A 20,353-nucleotide genomic window follows, 5' to 3' on the forward strand; every position below is an offset into this window, starting at 1 on the left:
TTCGTGACTAAGCGGTTAGCGTACGACCCTTTGGCGTGTAAGACTCAGGTCAATTACTGGTGTGAGCTCATGTGATTCGAATTCCACGTAAATCAATAGGCCCACTTGTCATATAGCCTCGCTGCTGAAAGGGACATTCAACTCAAAATCAATTCAATATTATTTTTATTTCATCAATAGCAGCAAGGGACAGCGATACTATCCTGGGAAAATATTTAATTATTTCTTTGACACTTATTACAAAGCAGTCGACGACTTGCGACATTAATTACAAAAGCTACGAGGAAAGGAAGCTTCATAAACATTAAGTTTCTTACATACAATATTCAATTATATAGGGCCTACTACTTATCTTGCTTATTTAATTTATGGGGCACGGTGGCTCACTGGTACCTTAGAGCGCTGGGGTCTCTGGATTGTTCCTGGCCAAGCAAGCTTGTGGTAAACAAAACTTGTTCAAGGGTCTTCTCGAAGTATTTCCGTCTCTTCCCACTTTTTCATTTTACAATTTTCATATCATTATTCTAGCTTAAATCATTCTCTCCTTTAGCCTAAAGGAGCAGATTTCTAGAATACTGGTCCGAATACCGACTGAGTCGTGATAAAGAAAACAATCAATCTGGTTACTAACCCGCTTTCACTCGCTCTCGCTCGCTCAGCACTATTAGATGAATTGTGTATTGAGATTTAATAAAGAAAGGAATCAACCATTCTACTAACTCATCTTTACCTATATGTCCAGACCAGCATTCTAGAAACTTCCTCCATAAAGGATGTAATAGTAGGACTTTAAACTGATATAATACACTTTCTTAAAATGTAAAAGACGTTAAACTTCTACAAGACATTTTTCATTTTACAAAAAGTTTTAGTCAATCCAATTTTCTTCATACTCTTCAAAGTGATTTTCCTGAAGTATATGCAGATCAGAAATTAATGTAGCGGCTTATGTATCAAACTTGTAAGTAAAAGGCTCCAGGATCAAGTCTAGATAGTAACAGCAATCGAGCTGGCTCATGCTGTTCGAACAACTGGTAATTAAATAAACTTGCAAACAGTTTGTTAATTACTACGAGCAATCAGATTTTCAGTTAAATATATTAATTATATCAGTATTACTACCCCAGTTACATCAGATGAATCAGTCAGATACATTAAATATATCACTTGGAGATAGTGAGCTTTTACATTCTAATCATAATCAATACTTAAGTCCAAGTTAGATATATTGCAGCATGGAAACGACAGGTGCGAAATAAAGCAGTTTAAGCCAATATTACTACTTCTACCTGTATCGTAAATTGCAATTATCATGAAAAGAAATTGAATTTTCGTCCCTCAAAACTAATTATATCGAGCATGGTTTGACATGAAGAGAAAACTACATTAAATTAAATTAAACAATAAAATATATGATTCTGTAGAGTTTTATTACATGCGTTTACTGTATTGAAATATTAAGTTTCACAAAAGTTAACAGTTTCAACTAAGAAGTCAAGAATCTAAATTGAGACTTCAATTCCAAAGTCATCGTGGTAATCACTTGACTCAGCTAACAGTTACTTTAGAAGTTAACGTCCTTGAGCATTAAAGCTATATGAGAGGTGGGTTTACATTCTAAAGAGGGTTCCAAATCTTTCGTAATGTTCAAAGCTGGAAGCTAGCACAGAATCTACACGAATCTCACAGACACGAACTACCTTGTAATTTTACTAAATACTGTATGTTAAATTTGACTTCTCATCACTACCAGATCAGTTGTTCAATGTTTATTAATGTTATACTAAATTCCATGAACACTTAAGCGAAATTAGTAAAATGGTGAGATTATCTGCACACTATTGCAAAGCTGATATGGTAAACACTTACACCATCATGCAAACCCTATTTCAAATATACCATTATTATTCATTTCATTTTCATAAACTTGTTATTACAGCAACTACATTGATTTCCTAATTAAATTCAATTTATAGCTAATTTCGTCTTACATGACTACTAATACTTATACTGCAAATTATAAAACCAAGTAACTCTTTCTCTCTCTCAGGAACATGGATAATTTTCATTTTGGACGTGTGATTTAAGGTTGGTATTCAAGTCAAAAATCTGTTTCTCATAATAACGGATGTGATAATAACGTTAATAAGGAGTGTTAACATTCTTCATTTTAGCGTCTTCGTATACAAATGATGGACTTGGTGAATAAATGTTACTGAGCTTTGAAACGTGGATGGCTCATCTGATTTTGTTTCTCCAAGCATTTCAAAACACTATTTTATATTTAAAAGTTTCCTATATCGAAAAAAAAACCTCCGCAGGCAGACTCGAACCACCAACCTTCGATTCTAGAGTTTCGACAGCACTATGAAATCCGCTTGGTCACTGACGCAACTTATGAAAAGATACGTTGTAATATTGCTAATAGATCGCTCCAAGCACAGGTTCACACATGAAGTTTTAAATAGTCATTTTCTGTCTATATCAGAAATTTCAATTGAAGATATTGATTGATTTTGAATATTGGAACTGTGCATGAAGTATGAATTGCAAGTCCAACACACAAACACGTAGCTTTCTGTTCATTTCATGTCGCTGTTCAATAACTTCAGATATCAGCGACTGTTCCTAATACCCGTGCACTGTGTCCAGTCATTTTCCCTCTAATTTCTTCCGAAATATTTTTCGCATAATTATTTGGCAGATAAAGTTTCATAAGAATAAAGGTTTTTGCTTATAATTTTCTTATTTTGATTTTACTCTAAGATTATAAATAATTATTCATTACTAAATTGCTTTGCTAAGAAAAGCACAAAGAAGCAATAAGATATGAAGAGAACTGAGTTATTAAAGAAAATTTGGATGTTATTGTATATGCGAACTTTTTGGGGGGATGACGATACATTTAAAACAATAATTTCACAACACTGACTATCAAGTATAATAAAGGAAAGTCTATCATTAACAAATTCAACCATCCTAATCGCTGATACTATTTGTTTCTGAACGAAAAGCTCTATTAATAATTGTGATTTTCATTTTTTCCCGCGAAAGAACCTAAAATTTCCGGACTTAATAGGTCTATTTCCTTTCACCTAACTTTCTGAATTCCTACTTGGTGCATCCTGTATTTGTAAGATTTATGTTAAGGTGAGATAAATAAATCTTATGATTTAAAATAAGGTGTTAACTTTTTCATGTACTTAAATGTATCGTACAAACTTTGTCTGCTTTCTCACTGCTTTTTAATAATGAACTTCACTGACTTGCGCTCTGAACGCCCCACATTGTGGTTCATATTTCTTGTTCTCCAATATTAGAAAAGTATGGTATCCTGTCGTATTTGTTGTTTGTAGCCATGTAATTTTATTTAAATACATATTATTCTTTTCATTTTGCAACGAAAATAGGTATTTCTTATTATTTTTCCATAACTTTTATATAACTTCTCAAATCATATTCGTATACTAGGCTGTAAAATTATTACACAATGAAATAAAGATGCTGCGTTTCTGATAATTAAAAACTTACGGCATGTTCGAGGGATCCTTTGATTAGCTGTACAGCAGAAATATTTTTTAGACATTCTGCAACTTTCTCAATATCTTCATCTTCGCAACCAGCTGATTTTGCTATTTCCAAACCATGTGCTACTGGATCCCTTTGTACTTCAGTGGCACTAAGGAAGGATCCACTTTGTAGTATCATTCGTTTAAATAAACCTGAAAATAATTTTGTATTATTAATTAAAATTTGAAAGTGTTAATTTTAGAAGTAAACATTGTATAATTTAATAAGTAAGTAAGTGATCACTTTTTTCGAAAGTAATTTCAGAAACAACAGTATTCTGAAACCTAAACAAGCAAAACAGCTACTAGTGTAGGGGCATTCGTCAATACAGGGTGATTCTTTTAAAACTCACGGACTTCATTTTTGTCTAGAATTTCTAACTGAAGTCCGATTTTCATGCGGTTTGTAGCAAATGATCAAGGAAGGATGGGAAATTTATTGGACTATGTGTACTGGTTTAAATTCATCCGGAGTAATATTGATCACACCTCAAGAAAAGCAACAATTTTTCACCAGTGTACCTTACAATTGGAATGTCTTGGATTTTTAAGCGAAATTCCAGAATACAAATTAAGTGTTATTCAGAATACAAATTAAGTGTTAGTAGTAACACCCATAAATCACATGTGGATAGCTATAGCCGGTTTCTTGCCACAAACGACGGAGAGATTTCTTTGGGCGACTTAAGGAGTCGATAACTGACATCTTCCACAACAGCCGCGTGCTGGGGCCGATGCGTCCCTGTCTCACTCAGAAGCGATCCTGTTTCTTCCAATTTATTTACTAGCGACCACATTATGTTCCTGTCTGGGCAGAACGTGAAGCAAATTTGTTTCTGAAATTCTGCACAGCAACAAAAAATTCCGTTCTCCAAAACTTTTAACGACAATCTCGTGTTGTTCCAAAGAATATTCTCTTCTCACCAGGGCCGGCCTTAGGTGGTGAGGGGCCCGATTGGGAACATTTTGTGGGGTCCCAGGTTTACTACTAACTTAACTAACTTCCACCAAGGTCTGTAGAATAAATAAATATGTACATTACATACGTATATATATAGGGTGTTCACGAACTATACCGACAAACTGTAAGAGGAGATTCCTCATATCAAAATAAGAGAAAAAGCGTATATGGACCTACGGCTAAAAGTGCATAGTTTCAGAGCTAGGGCTGTCCAAAATCGCAAAAAGACTAAATTTCAACAGACCCTACTTCGAATTCCAGAAACAGTGGACGGTGGTCCTTATCAGTGTAAAGGAAGCCATGCATATACAATCCAAAAATGCATATTTCATCAATTTTCAATAGGAGTACAGGGTATTCCCTACAGGGTGTATTCTCAGATATACTCTCAATAAAGTTTCAGATATATCCTGATTTCAAGGTGGGTCCAAAGTAGGCAAGATGTAAGCCTTTACAACAATGGATATCCTATGCTTAAGAGGAAAGTCAAAAATGTTAGGAACCGGCAGCTTCATGTTTCTTTGTGTTCGGAATAACGTGTGATGTAATGTATTTCGTCACGGTATATTTCACGTTTTCTTCACTTATAAGCGTGAAAGAAAACATCGCAGCATGCATTTTCCCGAGTAGGAGAGACCGTGCTGCTCACGATCCTTAACACATCCGACATCGCGCCAAAGGATTCGGTGTTCACTGCTATCAAGACTTATCGTTTGCCTACTTTGGACCAATCATAAAGTCAGAGCATATCTCAGAACTCGGTAGATGCCATGTCTCTAAATTTCACCCTGCAGGGAATACACTGTACACCCATTGAACAATAGTGAAATGTACATTTTTGGACTGCGTATGCATAACTTCCTTTACGCTGATAAGGACCACTATCCCCAGTTTCTCGTATTCGAAATAGGGCCTCTTGAAAATTTGCTTTTTCGTGATTTTGAACAGCCCTAGTTCTGAAACTATGCACTTTTCCCCACAGGTCCATATGAACTTTTTCTCTTATTTTCATGTGAGGAATCGCCTCTTACAGTTTGTCGGTCTAGTTCATTAACACCCCGTAAATATCTATATCTATCTATCTATCTATCTATCTATCTATCTATCTATCTATCTATCTATCTATCTATCTATCTATCTATCTATCTATCTATCTATGTATCTATCTATCTATCTATCTATATCTATCTATCTATCTATATATATATCTATATATATATATATCTATATATATCTATATATATATATATATATCTATCTATCTATCTATCTATATATATATATATATATATATATATATATATATATATATATATATATATATATATATTGCGCTCTCTCTGCTGGTCAAGTGGTTAGCGCGTACACCTGTGGTGTACATAATCTACGGTACATAGTGTGGTGTAGATAGGCTCGAATAACTATAAATACCATAGTTTCTTTATCAATTTGACCTTACACGAATTGAGTTTCCAAAATTATTTTGGAATTTAAGCTTTAAATAATAGGCCTTACTTGCACTGGGTGTCAATATGACTGAATAAAACATAACACGTGTGTATAATTTCTTATGAAAAGTCGCCTGTTACTAGAGGCATACTTGAAAATGAATGAGCGAATCAGAAAATGAATTCATCTTCACTGTTTCAGTCACACTCAATGATATATCATAATCTTTTACCTGGTGTTTTATTGACATTTCCTTGCTCTTTATGCTATTCCTTCAAAAATTAGTGACTTCGTATTAGAGATACCTTGTTTATATATTGATCACTAAAACTTCCCTCAATTATATTTCAATGATAGAATAATCTTAAATCCCAATCAATTGTTCACAGCACGAAAACGCAACGAGTCTCGACGTCTACTTCCTCCCGGTGTCGGTCAATGTTTTTTTTTTTTTTTTTTTTCATCTCCTTACCTGTTTTGCAAATAAAATAAAATTATCAAACTTGAAACACATTGTTATGGCTTATTCTGATCAATCAGATTTTTGGCCACTGCGGCCGTCTTTATGGGTGGAAGCACTTCAAATTTTGCTTACGCTCTTTTGTTGATATTCCACACTTCTCTACTAAGTTTGGTCAAGAAACTAGATTTCGACATCGATAGGTTTACTTGTAAGAGAAGAAAATTATGAAATACTGGTTCAGAACCTTCTTCAAAAATTGCGAGGCACAAGGTTGAATATGTATTTTAAAATTAATTTTCTGTCTGCATTCCAATTTGCGTTATTTGTATGAAAAAGTAGCTGCTATAAGCAATGAACAGGGTGTTATCACCAGAACATTTTGCACATGGGAAGACGTTATAAAGGGAAATGGGACCCGTCTATGATGAGAGATTGCTGTAAGTTCCTCTTGAAAGAGGACTCCACAACATAGAAAGGTTTGCTGTTAATTATTTTTCTTAACCCTACAATGCATGATTTATTTTTATTTTCTGTGAAAAAATTGTTTTGCAAGAGAAGACAAAAACTAATAACGGAAGTACCGGTACGCTTAAGGGGATGTCTACCCACTTGCAAGTGTTTCAGGATCCCTATAAGATAACACGTAGATATTTCTATGTGAATATTTAACAAGATATTGCACTTACCGTCTCAAAATTTTCCATGATATTTTCCAACAGCAATACCTATATGTTCATGGTTTCTGTTTTTGATTTAATGCCCCAGATCAATTTAAATTAATTATAATGTATACTTCCGTTTACACTTGGCAACGTAGAGGATAGAATTTCTCCAGGAATTGAGAGCTCTCTGCTGAACCTCTAGCCCTAATAGTCTTCGCGTCACGTGGTAGTGATTTATGAGCGCTTCTGGCTAAAAACAAATGTTGTCTCTGTTTCTTCCTTTTTTTTTCTTTTTTGTCAAAAACTTGTTTTGGGCAACTTTGTCCTCAGTTGTGCCCACTGCCTCTATCGAGATAGCAGTTATACAATGGAGATCGTTTGCAGATCTCATAGCAGATAATGTAACATTCTTTGAAGAAACTCGAAGACTGACGTACGAACCGCGTGACAATTTGGATAGGGAATCTGGAGCGTTGCAATTTTGTGTTCTGAAGTTCGCCTTATCACACAAGACAAAATGACCATAAACAAGAGACTTGTGAAGGAAGAAGGAAAATGTTCTTAGTAATTGTATCCAATTGTTTCCACATTTTTCACCTTTCCCCCCGAAAGATCCCTTCGAAAAGGGAAAGAGGGGAGGGTGATTTTGTGACCCTTGAGTTTTAGAATAGTCTTGAAACGAACTGCAAAGTGCACTTACTGGAAATTCTACTGTCGTTGTGCTATAATATCTGTGTTGCAGGAAGTGTGACAAAATGAAGGAATCAAAGAGGAAAAGAATTTGGTACTCTCTCCTTCCAAAAAAGAAGTCTCGCCAAGCTAATTCATATGTGTGGTCGATCTCAGAGTATGGAGTTCAGAGACTGGATAGTTAATATTTACCATTCAGGATTACCTTACAACCAATTAAATTCCATTTTCACCTAGCTTGGGCTGGGTTTGGGCAACTCCCTCTTGTGCAGTCGCCTGGGCCCAGATCAGGCTCGTATTTACGGACATGTGTCTATTTCCGGATCACTTCGGAATTGATCCTTCGTTAATAACCATTCAAGTTCATTACTATATTTCCTGAATTATCCAGTAATCCTTTCTCCTCCAATCCTTTATCTTTCTTCATTCTTTCTCTTTTTCTTTTCTTCTCTGCCTCCCTCTGCTACTCTTCTTTCTCACTCTTCTTTTTCCTAACACTAACAAAACTGAAAAACGGTGTCGTAACGGGGAGTAGTCGCTATCAGCACGGTCAATAAGTTGTTTCGATAGTTTTTTTCTCCTTCGGGAGTCCGATATGGAATGATTAACTCGAAAATGAACATATACAGAAAGAATAATAATAATAAAATTTATTCATGATTTCAATTATCAGATAGGAGAGTATTGTATTTCTTCCTTATTTCGGGCGACTCCTCCTTCCACCCACGAATAAAATTACCCGTATACATGACAATAGGAAGGTATTTCGTTGAAAAATATGCTTTTTGTAGGATCATTTTAATTTCAGGCATATAGTCATTCTACTCCTTTTCATAATGTAATTAATATAGATGTATGCACAGTATAAATGTAATGTGTTAGAGATGTAATAAACTATTTCGTTGATAATTGTTTTTGGTAGAATCATTTGAATTTCAAGCATAACGTCATACTAAGGGGTTCCATAGTCTTGTGGTTAGAACTTTTGACTCCTGTTCGCGTGATTCTAGGTTCGATTCCCTACTAGAATGCTCAAATCATTGGCATTTGCTCATCGTTGTGAGCCAAGCTGGGGAGCCACGTGATTAAAAGACGTGACAGTCTATAGAATTAATATAAATGTATACACAGTACAAATGTTGTTTGACAGTAGTAAGGTATTTCGTTGATATGTATATACTATTTCTAGGATGTATACATTTCTTTGTATACGACTTTTATAATGTATTCTTATAATCAAGAACGAAATTTTAAAATTCTTATTATTATTATTAAGTATTCTGCCTTTTGGCCGGTCCTGGGACTGATGAGATTTTTTTCGTTTCTTCTTAATTTTCGGTTTGGACCTTGAAATATTTCTTCCATGTTTCTCGATTTTCAGCTTCTTCTTAATAATAATTAATTAGGCATAACAATGTTAGAAAACTGAAATATTTTAACAGAGCAGTTGATTTCCACGAATGTCTAATAACAAATTTTACCACCCAAGTGAGATTTATACCACTTGACACTATGGTTCGGAACTCATGACTATCATATTTGTGTTACAAGGTTATTTTCTAAAGACAGCTGTTTATTAGTCTAAAATCTAAACTCAGCAATACAGCCCATAGGGGCCTGGACATGCCAGCTTGTAAACATTCACAAACTAGAAGATCGTGATCAGTGCAATGACATCAAACAATCCTTTCGTCTTTCTTGGCCAGAGATCGCTACCACTTTATTCGGATAGTTCTCCATTTCTTTCACGATGTTGACTCAACTTCGGAAGTTGTGAGCTTACACTGGCAATCGAATCCTATTCTACGTACAATGGAGACACAATATAACGAGATTCAGCTAAGGAAAAACTCCTAAATAGTCATTAGTAGGAAAAGAAGCTGAGTACTATTCAGGAATGAATTGTTGATCATCTCTTAGGGGGAGGATATTTTCGAGAAAATGTACGCATGGAAAATAATAATAATAATAATAATAATAATAATAATAATAATAGCCCTAATAATAATAATAACACAGCTACACAAAAAGAATAAAAGTTCTGTGCACCAGACCCCAGGGTATGGATTCAAAATATTTTAGTACCCAGAATCCAAATTTCGAAACCCCAGGACGATTGACCGTGATATTTTTTTAAATGGGCGATAAACATAAGCAAACGTAAAACAGCACTTACGTTCTTCGCCCATAAAACAAAGTTGACACGGTCAAATCGTCCTGGAGTTTCGAAATTTGGGTTCTGTGTACCAAAGTACATCGAATCAATACCCTGGGGTCCAGTGCACAGAACTTTTATTTATTTTGTGTGGTTGTGTAATAATAATAATACTGTATAAGGAAAAGGAATGAAGACGTACTAAAGGAAGCTAATGAAGGACAACAGATCATGAAGATAATAGGAAAAAAAAGAAACAGCATGCTTGGACATCTTATTCGGCACTCCGATTGGATCACCGTGTTGATAGGGGAAAAGGTAGAAGAAAAACCAGGAAGTGGAAGATCAAGGATAGAAAAATCTATAAGTTTTACGTCCCACAGTTATGCCTGGTAGGTTAAAGGAGCTAGTGATGTTGTGAAAAGAAGGAAATGCTGGAATGCAGAAAGTGGAAGGAAACGGGAGAACCCCGAGAAACCCCCCACACATGGTGTTTGTCCTCTACAAAGTTCACTTGATGCGAGCTGAGATCGAACTAAGGACGCCATGCATTAGAGGTGAACGCTCTACCACTGACCCACCGCGGCCCGACCAGGGATAGATGCAGTTACGAAGAAGAGACCTTATCAAATTATAAAACAGCTCTCCCAGGGGAGAGAAAAGTTTTAAAATTTCCTTCTTGCGCACCAACCTATGATTGAAGTGAGAAAGATTATTATTATTATTATTATTATTATTATTATTATTATTATTATTATTATTATTATTATTATATCGAGAATGTACTTCTGGGTTTCCTCCTTAAAAAATACACACACTATTTCCATTTATGGTTATCCTACTTTTTACAAATTTGTCTTTTTTCCTCTGTCTTTCATTCCCATCATGCGATGGGTGGGCCATAGAAGGTGACGCCTTTTCTGTTGCCAGAGTGATCAAATTTGTCTAATTCAATATTGGTTTAAATAGTATTAGTTTTCAAGCTACATATATGAGTTCTTTGACTAACTGAATAGTGCACGCCCCTTCTGGCTCACTCGCCACTATTTAACATTAAATTTCGGACGCCTCGATATACTTGCATAAGTTTATTATTTCTAAAATAAACATTACGTAAAAGGTTATTCAAATTGATATCAAGTTTTTCTGACATTTGTATATTACGCATATCTTTCTTAATTTGCATTACTCACATTACCCCAGAGAACGAACAAATTTTAGAGTTCTGGTTTGAACTTCTCTTACAATAATAAGCAAATATACGAGGAACAAATTTACCATTATTGACGATGCGGAGGGGAGGAGATTTTCTGGACTAGGAAGGAATGTGTGCGGGTGCAGAGCAGAGGTCTGCACGGGCCGGAATTTTCAGCCCGGGCCCGGCCCGTGAATTTACAATGTGAGGCCCGACCCGAGTCCAAAATATGTCTTAGCATTTAGGCCCTAGCCCGGACTGAGCTCTGTGATAATCAAATGAGCCCGAAATAAGCCCGAATTGCAGAAACTTAATTATTAATGCAAAATTGTATTTTTATTTACAGCAATTCGAGATTTGATTTTGCAGTTGTGTTTTAAAAGTCCTCCAGAATGAACGGTGCAATTTGTATCGTTTTACACTAGATTTACAAAGTTAGGCCCGAAAAAGTCCGAGAAATATGGTTGTATATTTAAAAATTCACAGCCCGAACCCAGGGGCGTCATTTAGGAGGACAGGGAGAGGCATTTGCCCCCTCCCGAGTTTGAGATTTATATAATTTTATCAATAGCATAGTAGTAAATCAGTGAAAAACGCGAAATTTTACATATATCAAGGGGTCTTGGCCCCCCAAGCCAAATCTGAAATGACGCTACTGCAAGAACCCCTCCCGGGCCCGAAGTGATACATTCTTTGTAGGCCCGAGCACGTGCAGACCTCTAGTGCAGAGGCGTTTCAAGTGGTGGGCGACTGCCCACGGCATTGCATCTTGAGGGACCTCGCAAAGACCAACGAGCCTAAATCGATTTAGCACTCACTTTTGTCGATGCAACAATAGAAACAAATATGAATTCGGACTTAATTACAGAAAAACAATACGCTTCAAACTAACTTTTCATCTATTCGTATATATTAGATCGCTAGCATACGCGACAGGCGGCGAGTTTATTTTAAGATTGCAATAATGAATGTGTATAAGTCTTTATCGTTGAGATGAATTGTTTTCGATAAATTTTATTATAATTAGCAATTTTTAAAAAAGGGGGCAGGAAGGACTCGTAAACCTTATTCGCCTTCTGTGCAGATGGTATGGTAAAAATCAATACTGGATAATGAAAGTGTAAGTGTAAAGGCTAATATGGAACAGAGAAACAAAAGAGAACTTCTTCAGAAGGGAATTGGGAGGGGAGGGGATGAGAGTACAATGCTGTGACACTTAAAATGCGTCTTGATTTGTATACTTCAACAAACTTTTCTTATTAGATTACGCAATTTCTAGTTTCTTACTTCGATTATTCAAAGTATTCAAATGTTCTCGGAGGGAGTGACCGCCCCTCCCTTTAATCCGTCCGTGGTGTCATTCAGTTTGGCTTTTCGCTACTAATTCAAAGTGCTTTCCGAAACAAGTTGTCTTCTTGTGACAGCAGGGGGTGGAAGAAACAAACAAACCGTGAAAGGAAGAAAGAAGAGGTTTTGGGCTCTTCCAGTCCAGACCATTCTAACCACTGAGAAGTGAGAATCACAACGTGATTTTTCTGGTAAGAGCGTCCTTTTAAAAGCAGCTAACAAGCAAACAGATGGTCAGCCCTCTCCCCTCTGCAGCATACTTTTTATTCTCTGTTGCCAAACTTACTGAAGAATATATTGCAATTAATCTAATGCATGTAACGTAAATTGGAGACCGTGGTTAGATTTATATGGGTCTTGTGTATTTGTATTAAAAATTTCAAGTTATTACCTGCAATACTTTGTTATAAATTACCATATTAAATTTTACATGTTATCAAATGGAGAGTTAGAAACCTAAGCGGAGACGGTAGAAGATCCCCTTAATAGTGCCATCTATGCAGAAACTGTGGAATTACCACTAGCTTCGAACGTTCCCAATCTGGTTCAACATGCATTAGCCACTACACACCGTTGTGTAGGAAAGAACAGATTATTTACCACTATGGTCCATATCTGTCCCACTAAGCATTGTAGGGTTAATCAAGCTTATAAGTAAACATGCAGGGTGTTCCTGGGACAAACTGACAAACTTATCATATGTGTTCAGGATCTAAATACAAGAAAAAAGTTCTGCAACTTTGGTCGGAAACTCTTAATTATGGAGAGAGAACTAATTAAAAGTAATTACTGGAACTGGTCATTCCTCTTACCCTTTTATTATGCCTCTCTCCATAATTAAGTGTTTTTGATCAAAGTTGCAGATTTTTCTTGTATTGAGGTTGTAATGTGAAGTTTGTCGGCTTTTCCCGAAACACCCTGTATATGAATACGTAATTAACGATATACACATAATTTTGTAAATTATATGTTTGCAACGTTTAGTATCATATGTATGTATTTCTTTCATTAAAACTTAGAATTTATCTTCATAAACACCTTTTATATTATACCTCAAATTACATTTATTCCTGTCAGCAGTTAACCATTGCCATTATCATAGCGGAAAATCTGAGGGTCATGGGCGTCCACAGAGGGGGGCAAGAGGGGGCAATTGCCGCTCCCTGGATTTTCGAAAGATGTTAACATTGATAGGTTTTCCTGCTGACAAAGGTTTGCTTTTAAAATCAACATTCAAATAAACGATTAAGAGTAACAAAATTTAGTCGAGCCCATCCCCAAGATTTTAACCTACTCCCCTCGTCTGTGTGAAGTATTACTTCAGTAATGATCATATTCAGCCTGATGAATGCAATGGCAAAGTATTTTGAATAACAGTATCCGTCAGATGAGTTGAAAAAATAATTTCGCTCTTGTTGTTTCTTTTGCAGACGTGAAGTTATACTCATTCGTCCTTTCAGTAAAAGTGTTTTGGGGATCACACGTACTATTCCGGGAGTCACCGCTAGTACTATTTTATTTATAGATGTATTATTTTGGTCTCGTCCGGGGGGAGGGGAGGCACTCTCAGATATTTCATCAAAGTGGAATTTGAATATGTACGATACCAAGTTGTATGCAACTTTTGGGTTGGTTACTACATTTGATACAACTGTTCTAAATTAGAACTTGTTCTATTCTATCCAACATTGTGTCACAGAAAACAAACGAAACTCGCTATGCTGTGTCACTAAAATTGAGTAACGGAACACTCAATTGAGTGTTCCACTAAAATTGAGTGAAACACGGAAAGCAGTTGACATTCTTATGTCAGTAATATGTTTTGTATAAGTATAAAACTAAAGGATATTAGGGCAAAGTACCACAGGTGACCTCCCCAAATTGATGTAGATTAAGAATATTCCGTGAAATTAAGAAAAAAAAATCTTTCAGTTTTCTTGATTTACATGTTCACTTAAGACGTTCTGATATGTTATTTCTTTGGTGCATGCTCAGATAATTGCGTGCAGATTGACAATATTCGTGCATATGATGTGTCTGGAATGATTATATGCTATCTTATTATATGTAATTATTTCTTCATGAAATTCATTCTTAACGTCTTAAAAATTGTTTCTGAGAGTAGGAGTTTCATTCGTGAGTGCAGATTTACTTTACGAGGACTTCATTTACGGTATAAATACGTGTCGGAAGAATACCATTAAAATAAAAACTGCAGGAAAACAACTTACTTTAAGTGGCCATTAAAAGCAAGGATGATATTTAACCGATTCAGAGCAAGTGCACAGCAGGGGATCCATGAGTTAGCTGAGGGTTGGGTTCCCAAAAGGTAAGGGCATCAGTGATAGAGGGTGAACACGTAAATGAGGATAGTGCGGAAAACACTTCATGTCGCATAAAATCACATAGGTTAGTGCACGTGTAACATTTTCGCATACATATTAGTGGTTTTCTACACTGTGAAAAATCCTCTTTAGTATGTACTCTCTCATTTTAACTGTCAAATCTAACATTTTGATGACGGACTACTTATTCATAATCAGTGCCCTAAAGTTACAAAAGTTACTTGAAAATTAACTGAATTAAACTAAATATAAGCATCGGGCTAATAAATACAATATGGATTCATACGTATTTATTGAAAAAGAAAGAAAGCATGAAAATAAGAAGTATTTGGGAATAGCAATAAAGGAGGGAAATGAGACAGAAGTAACTGTGAGTATACCCAGTCCTTCCATTCATTTCTACAACCTTATTCATTATTGTTACACCAGCAAGTGCCACCATAAAACTACACACATACATGCAAGTAACATAACAATTGAATAAAGAAATATAAACAAATGAGCAAGAATATTGATCTTTATATTTGATCGTTTATAATGAGTGCGAAAGTTGTAGCCAACTAATTTGACCAAATTACCATCAAAGAAAAGTTTGATACAATATTTGACGGAAAATTATGACGATGGGTTTTAAGGTGATTGTGTGAAAGAGGAGAGTGTAATGTGTATATATATAATGTGCGCGTGTGTGTGTCTTAACCCCCCTTGGAAAAAATCCTGCGGGCGCCCATGCTGAGGGTGTTACAAAACAAACTGACTGAATTTTCATTTTTAGGACGTTTGATTTAATAAGGATTACATAGTTTTATTTCTGCACATTTCTGGAAGTTTAAATTTGTAGATATGTGTTATCAGTGCCGCAAAGTTTATTACTGAAACTATATGTAAAAATAAGTAAGAAAACAATTATAAAATAAATAAATAAATAAAATATGTAAATAAATATATAAATAAATATAATCCGTGGCTGCTATTACTTATGTTATTGATAGTTTTAAATTAAGGTGCAATAGATTTTGCCCTTCATTTCCCGCTTCTTCACTAACCTTACTAACCAACAAAAATAATTGAAAGAAGGCGTTAGTGTACCCTGCGTGCGGAAGAATACTGAAGTGCACCCGTCGCGTCGACAGATTTACGTTTGTTTCACAGAATAAAAGAAGGCGTGACTCGTTGCGTTTTCGTGCTGTGAACAACTGGTTGGGATTTACGCAGAGGCAGACCAAGGCAAAATTTTCACCCGGGCAAAGTGACTTTTTGACGCCCCCCTCCACTTATTGCCGCTTCTAACCCCATCCTATGTTGTTGCAGAGTGGTATATTCGATTTCACAAATACTGTCTAATTGAATGATTTGGCAAGAATTGTAGCCTACATAGCGAAACAACAACATCTATATATTAACAACAAGTCTTCCGTTCCAATCGCTGCTATCGGCTGAAGAAATTCCACTCCATTTCTCTCGCTTAGCAACAGCTGAACTCTTATTGGCTCAACGCGTGGGTGTGAGCTTTAGATCGCATTTTTACCACGAAGCAACACATTTTGGCAGCACTATAGACACTATTTTCAACAAAGGTGAGAATTTGGCGCGGCGATGTAGTTTCTAAGAAATCAAAAGTAACTGGTGTTCCCTCCACCACCACATTAAAACAATAACGTGTATAAAATAAAATAACATTCATTGCCTGGGAAATGTGCACAAAGAACATGGCCCGGTATAAACAATACCAAGTCCCCCTTCACTCTTTCTTCTACATAACATGTCTCCGTTTGTCGATACAACCCCTCCCCCTAGTACTATGAAACTCTCTTCTTCCATGATGAAATGGAAAAAGATAATGTAAAAATCTTTTGACTTTTACGTCCCACGCTTATGCCGGTAAGGCTAAAGGAGACGGTGATGATGAGTAATGAATGAAATGGTGGAATGAAGAAAGTGGGAGGAAAATGGAGAACCCTGAGAAAACCCACGCACACGGTGTTTGTCCACCACAAAGTTCACTTGGCAGGGGCTGGGATCGAACCCGGGACCCTAAACACCAGAGGTGAACGCTCTACCACTGAGCCACCGCGACCCAAAAGATAATACAATTGACGCTACTTTACAAGAATATAAACTAAAAAGTCTTGGCACCCCTTTACTGTGGCGCCCCGGGCAGTTGCCGGGGTTTCTCGTCCCTTGATCCGCCCCTGGATTTACGATTATTATATCATTGAAATATAATTGAGGAAAGTTTTAGTGATCAATATATAAACAAGGTATTTCTAATATGAAGTTACTGATTTTTTAAAGAATAGCATAAAGAGCATAGGAAATGTCAATGAAACATCAGGTAAAAGATTATGGTATATCATTGAGTGTGACTGAAACAATGAAGATAAATTCATTTTCTCATTCATTTTCAAGTATGCCTTTAGTAACGGGCGACTTTTCATAAGAAATTATACGCAGCTGTTTTCTTTTATTCAGTCATGTTAACACCCAGTGCAAGTCGGCATCTTGAAGTCGGTCATGTTGTATTTCGCTCGACTTTTTATAATAGAAACGGGGTCATATAATATATCAAATTGGGCTAGAATTTTACGAGAAATACAATGGTGAAGTCTATGTTTCCATACATTTATATTTGTAAGACACAATGAAATACACATTGATATGAATTCGTTGATTCAAAGATTTCTCAACAGCTTATCTTTTTGAAAAGAATTCTAGTCAGCAAAACTAATGTATGCTAGTGAGAACATCGTAGGTAGCTACTTATGAAAGGTATAATCAGCTCAAAATCAACGGCGCCGACTTTCCAAAATTAATGTGGGTGCATATCAATAGCGAAACGTGTTAGCCTAATGTTTTAAGGGAAGTCTAGATATTTGATTGATTTATATTTAGTTAAAGGCTTTTATGAACACTGTCATAAAGAGCTTTGCTGGATAAAGTAAAATATACCGGTACTATAAAAATAAGTTGGGGCTGCCCTAGCGCAGTCAGTAACAAGGCTGGCTTAAACGCAAGAGAAACGGGTTCAAACTCTTGTCCAAACAAAAAATCCTGTGGATGCGCTGCACCCACAAGATTATTTGAGGGTGCCGGAGCCCCGGAGCACCCACGTAATCGGCGCGCATGCTCGAAATCGTTACCGATTGCAGACAAAATGAGATGGTGATGATACGATCACAAACCTTAAGGAACTGATGGAAGATGGATGACATATTTTCCACTGGATTATTCTAGTTAAAGACAAACCTTCAAAAGCAGCCACCTATTCAGTACGCACTGGTATAGGTTCCGTTTTCCTAACTTGATTTAAAAAAAAAAATACATTCAGGGATTTTGCGCAGGAGAGGGCAGAGTTTGTCCTCTGGTTTTGTACTTTTAATATAGCTGTAATAAGAGAAAGGATATGCAAGGAAGTCGTACTGAGGCTAATTTGTTTGATACCATCTCGGTATTCACGGTAGTATCACATGACATAATCAGTAAGAACGCCAGACACGTTTAATAATGGGATGTTCAAAATGAAAGAGTAAGAGTGTGCACCCAGAGTAATGATATAGAGAAAGTTCGGGTATTATGGAATAGTCGGATAATACCGGAATACCTCATTATCTCGCCTGTGATGTGTTGCTTCCAAGCGAAGAGGAACGAAACTATTACCTCACATCCCCATGATGCTCTACAGTCAGTGTCTTTGTGACTGTGACATTCGTTATGTTGGTAGACGTGAAAATCTGATTTCTTATTCATGAAAACTTTTACAGATAAGTGTTTTACAACCTGTATTTTCCTATCGAAATGTAATAGAACAACAATTCTTTGTTTATTATAAAGTTGGATATACAGAGTGGTAGTTTGATAAGCTCCATTATCCTATAGGGGAAGTCAGTTTAATATGAGCAGTAGTCGCCGCACTGAGCCACCGATGGCGGAACATTGCTTCTAATGGGGCCTTCATAAGGCGCTGCTGACTGGCCAAGCCGCCAGTCGCTGTGTTTCAACAATCAGCACACTTCTTTTTATGAATAAATTTACTGTACAGTACTTCTTTTTGGCAAATAAACATGTACAGTTCGATTATCCAAACAAACCAGTTTTCCGAACACCCATGTCCCCGAATTACTTCGGATAAAGGACGCTCTACTGTAACGAGAATAGTGTATACCAAATTTCAAAGAAATAATTTTTCAAACGAATATGCATGTATTATTTCCAACTTTCGAAAAATATCAAACATTAATTCTTAAAATTATTTTTTTCTGACATCGAAATAACCTAAATTCCTTAAACAAAGGCTGAAACTACGGCCAACAAATTTAGAATATATATTGAGAATTTTTACTTTTCTTCGTCAAAATTAAATTCAAATCCAGTTGTAATTGCTTTTAACAGAGCTTCCAAATAGTACAATTAATTCTTGCAAAAATTTATTAATGCAAGAAGTTACGTAAGAATCCTCTACTAAATATTTCCTTCGTACCAATTCAATCTTAACGGTTTTTGTCAAATAGTTATTGCGCTCTATATGACTATTAGTTGCTACCATTACTTACGTCTACCAAACCTATACTCTTGGGATCCGAACCACGTGGGGATCCGAACCCAGAAAAAGAGAAAAAAAATGAAATCTTTGAGTTTTACGTCCCACGGATATGCCGGTTAGGCTATAGGAGACGGTGAGTAATGAATGAAATGGTGGAATGAATAAAGTGGGAGGAAACGGGAGAACCCCGAGAAAACCCACGCACACGGTGTTTGTCCACCACAAAGTTCACTTGGCGGGGGCTGGGATCGAACCCGGGACCCCAAGCACCAGAGGTGAACGCTCTACCACTGAGCCACCGTGGCCTCCAGAAAAAGAGAGTAACCCAGTACTACACTGGAAATAAAGAGGGCGAAATTAATTTAAAATCTCCTTCCACTCACCAGAAAGAGGTTATATATTTCGACCTCCCGTCACTCCCCATCCAGCACTAGAGCACTGTCCAATTTCTGTTTTTGTCATTTTCGCTCTACTTACCAGTGGCGGCTGGTACTATATATTGCATGGTTGTGCAACCGGATATGTTTTTAATACTAAAGATAATTTTAGGTATTAAAGTAGTGTATCAGTAAAAAATAAACCTTTGCTCTTGAGCGCAAGACAGTATTGATGCATTTCTAAAAAATTGAATTAAAAAAAACTGAAAAAAAGAGAGATTTACATTTCCAGTTGCAGCGAGCGTTGCCACTGGAAGCAGTAACGTTGAGCTTATAGCAGCGAGCGCCTATCTCTTAACATGGGGTGCCTGCTTGCAGTTGCAGCTCGTTCAGCAACTGGTGTATCGTCAGCTTCTGTAATAGTTACGAATTCCTCCGCTTGGCAGCGCTTGACTCAATTGATAGGGTAACATACAGACGCTTGGAAAAAAGAAGTTATTCACAAAACAAATTCGCAAAGAACAAATACGCGTCTGGTGGGAGTATTGTTTCTTTCTTTCTTAATATCGGGGGAATTTTGCCCTCCCAAAATTGGGTGGT

General features: G+C 36.4%; 1 protein-coding gene across 6 annotated transcripts in view; it reads right to left on the reverse strand.

The window, feature by feature from the left end:
• The window catches only part of LOC145693363 (juvenile hormone esterase-like), a 1,331,986-nt gene that overhangs the window by 526,565 nt on the left and 785,068 nt on the right, over nucleotides 1-20,353 (reverse strand). For all 6 annotated transcript variants that reach the window (XM_081769289.1, XM_081769291.1, XM_081769293.1 and 3 more), the window contains one exon: nucleotides 3,532-3,722. In XM_081769289.1, the coding sequence (XP_081625415.1) occupies nucleotides 3,532-3,722 (191 nt within the window). The remainder of the gene's footprint in view (nucleotides 1-3,531; nucleotides 3,723-20,353) is intronic.

The sequence above is a fragment of the Thermobia domestica genome, chromosome 8 (genome assembly GCF_964235325.1).
Source record: "Thermobia domestica chromosome 8, izTheDome1.hap1.1, whole genome shotgun sequence".
NCBI classification, from domain to species: domain Eukaryota; kingdom Metazoa; phylum Arthropoda; class Insecta; order Zygentoma; family Lepismatidae; genus Thermobia; species Thermobia domestica.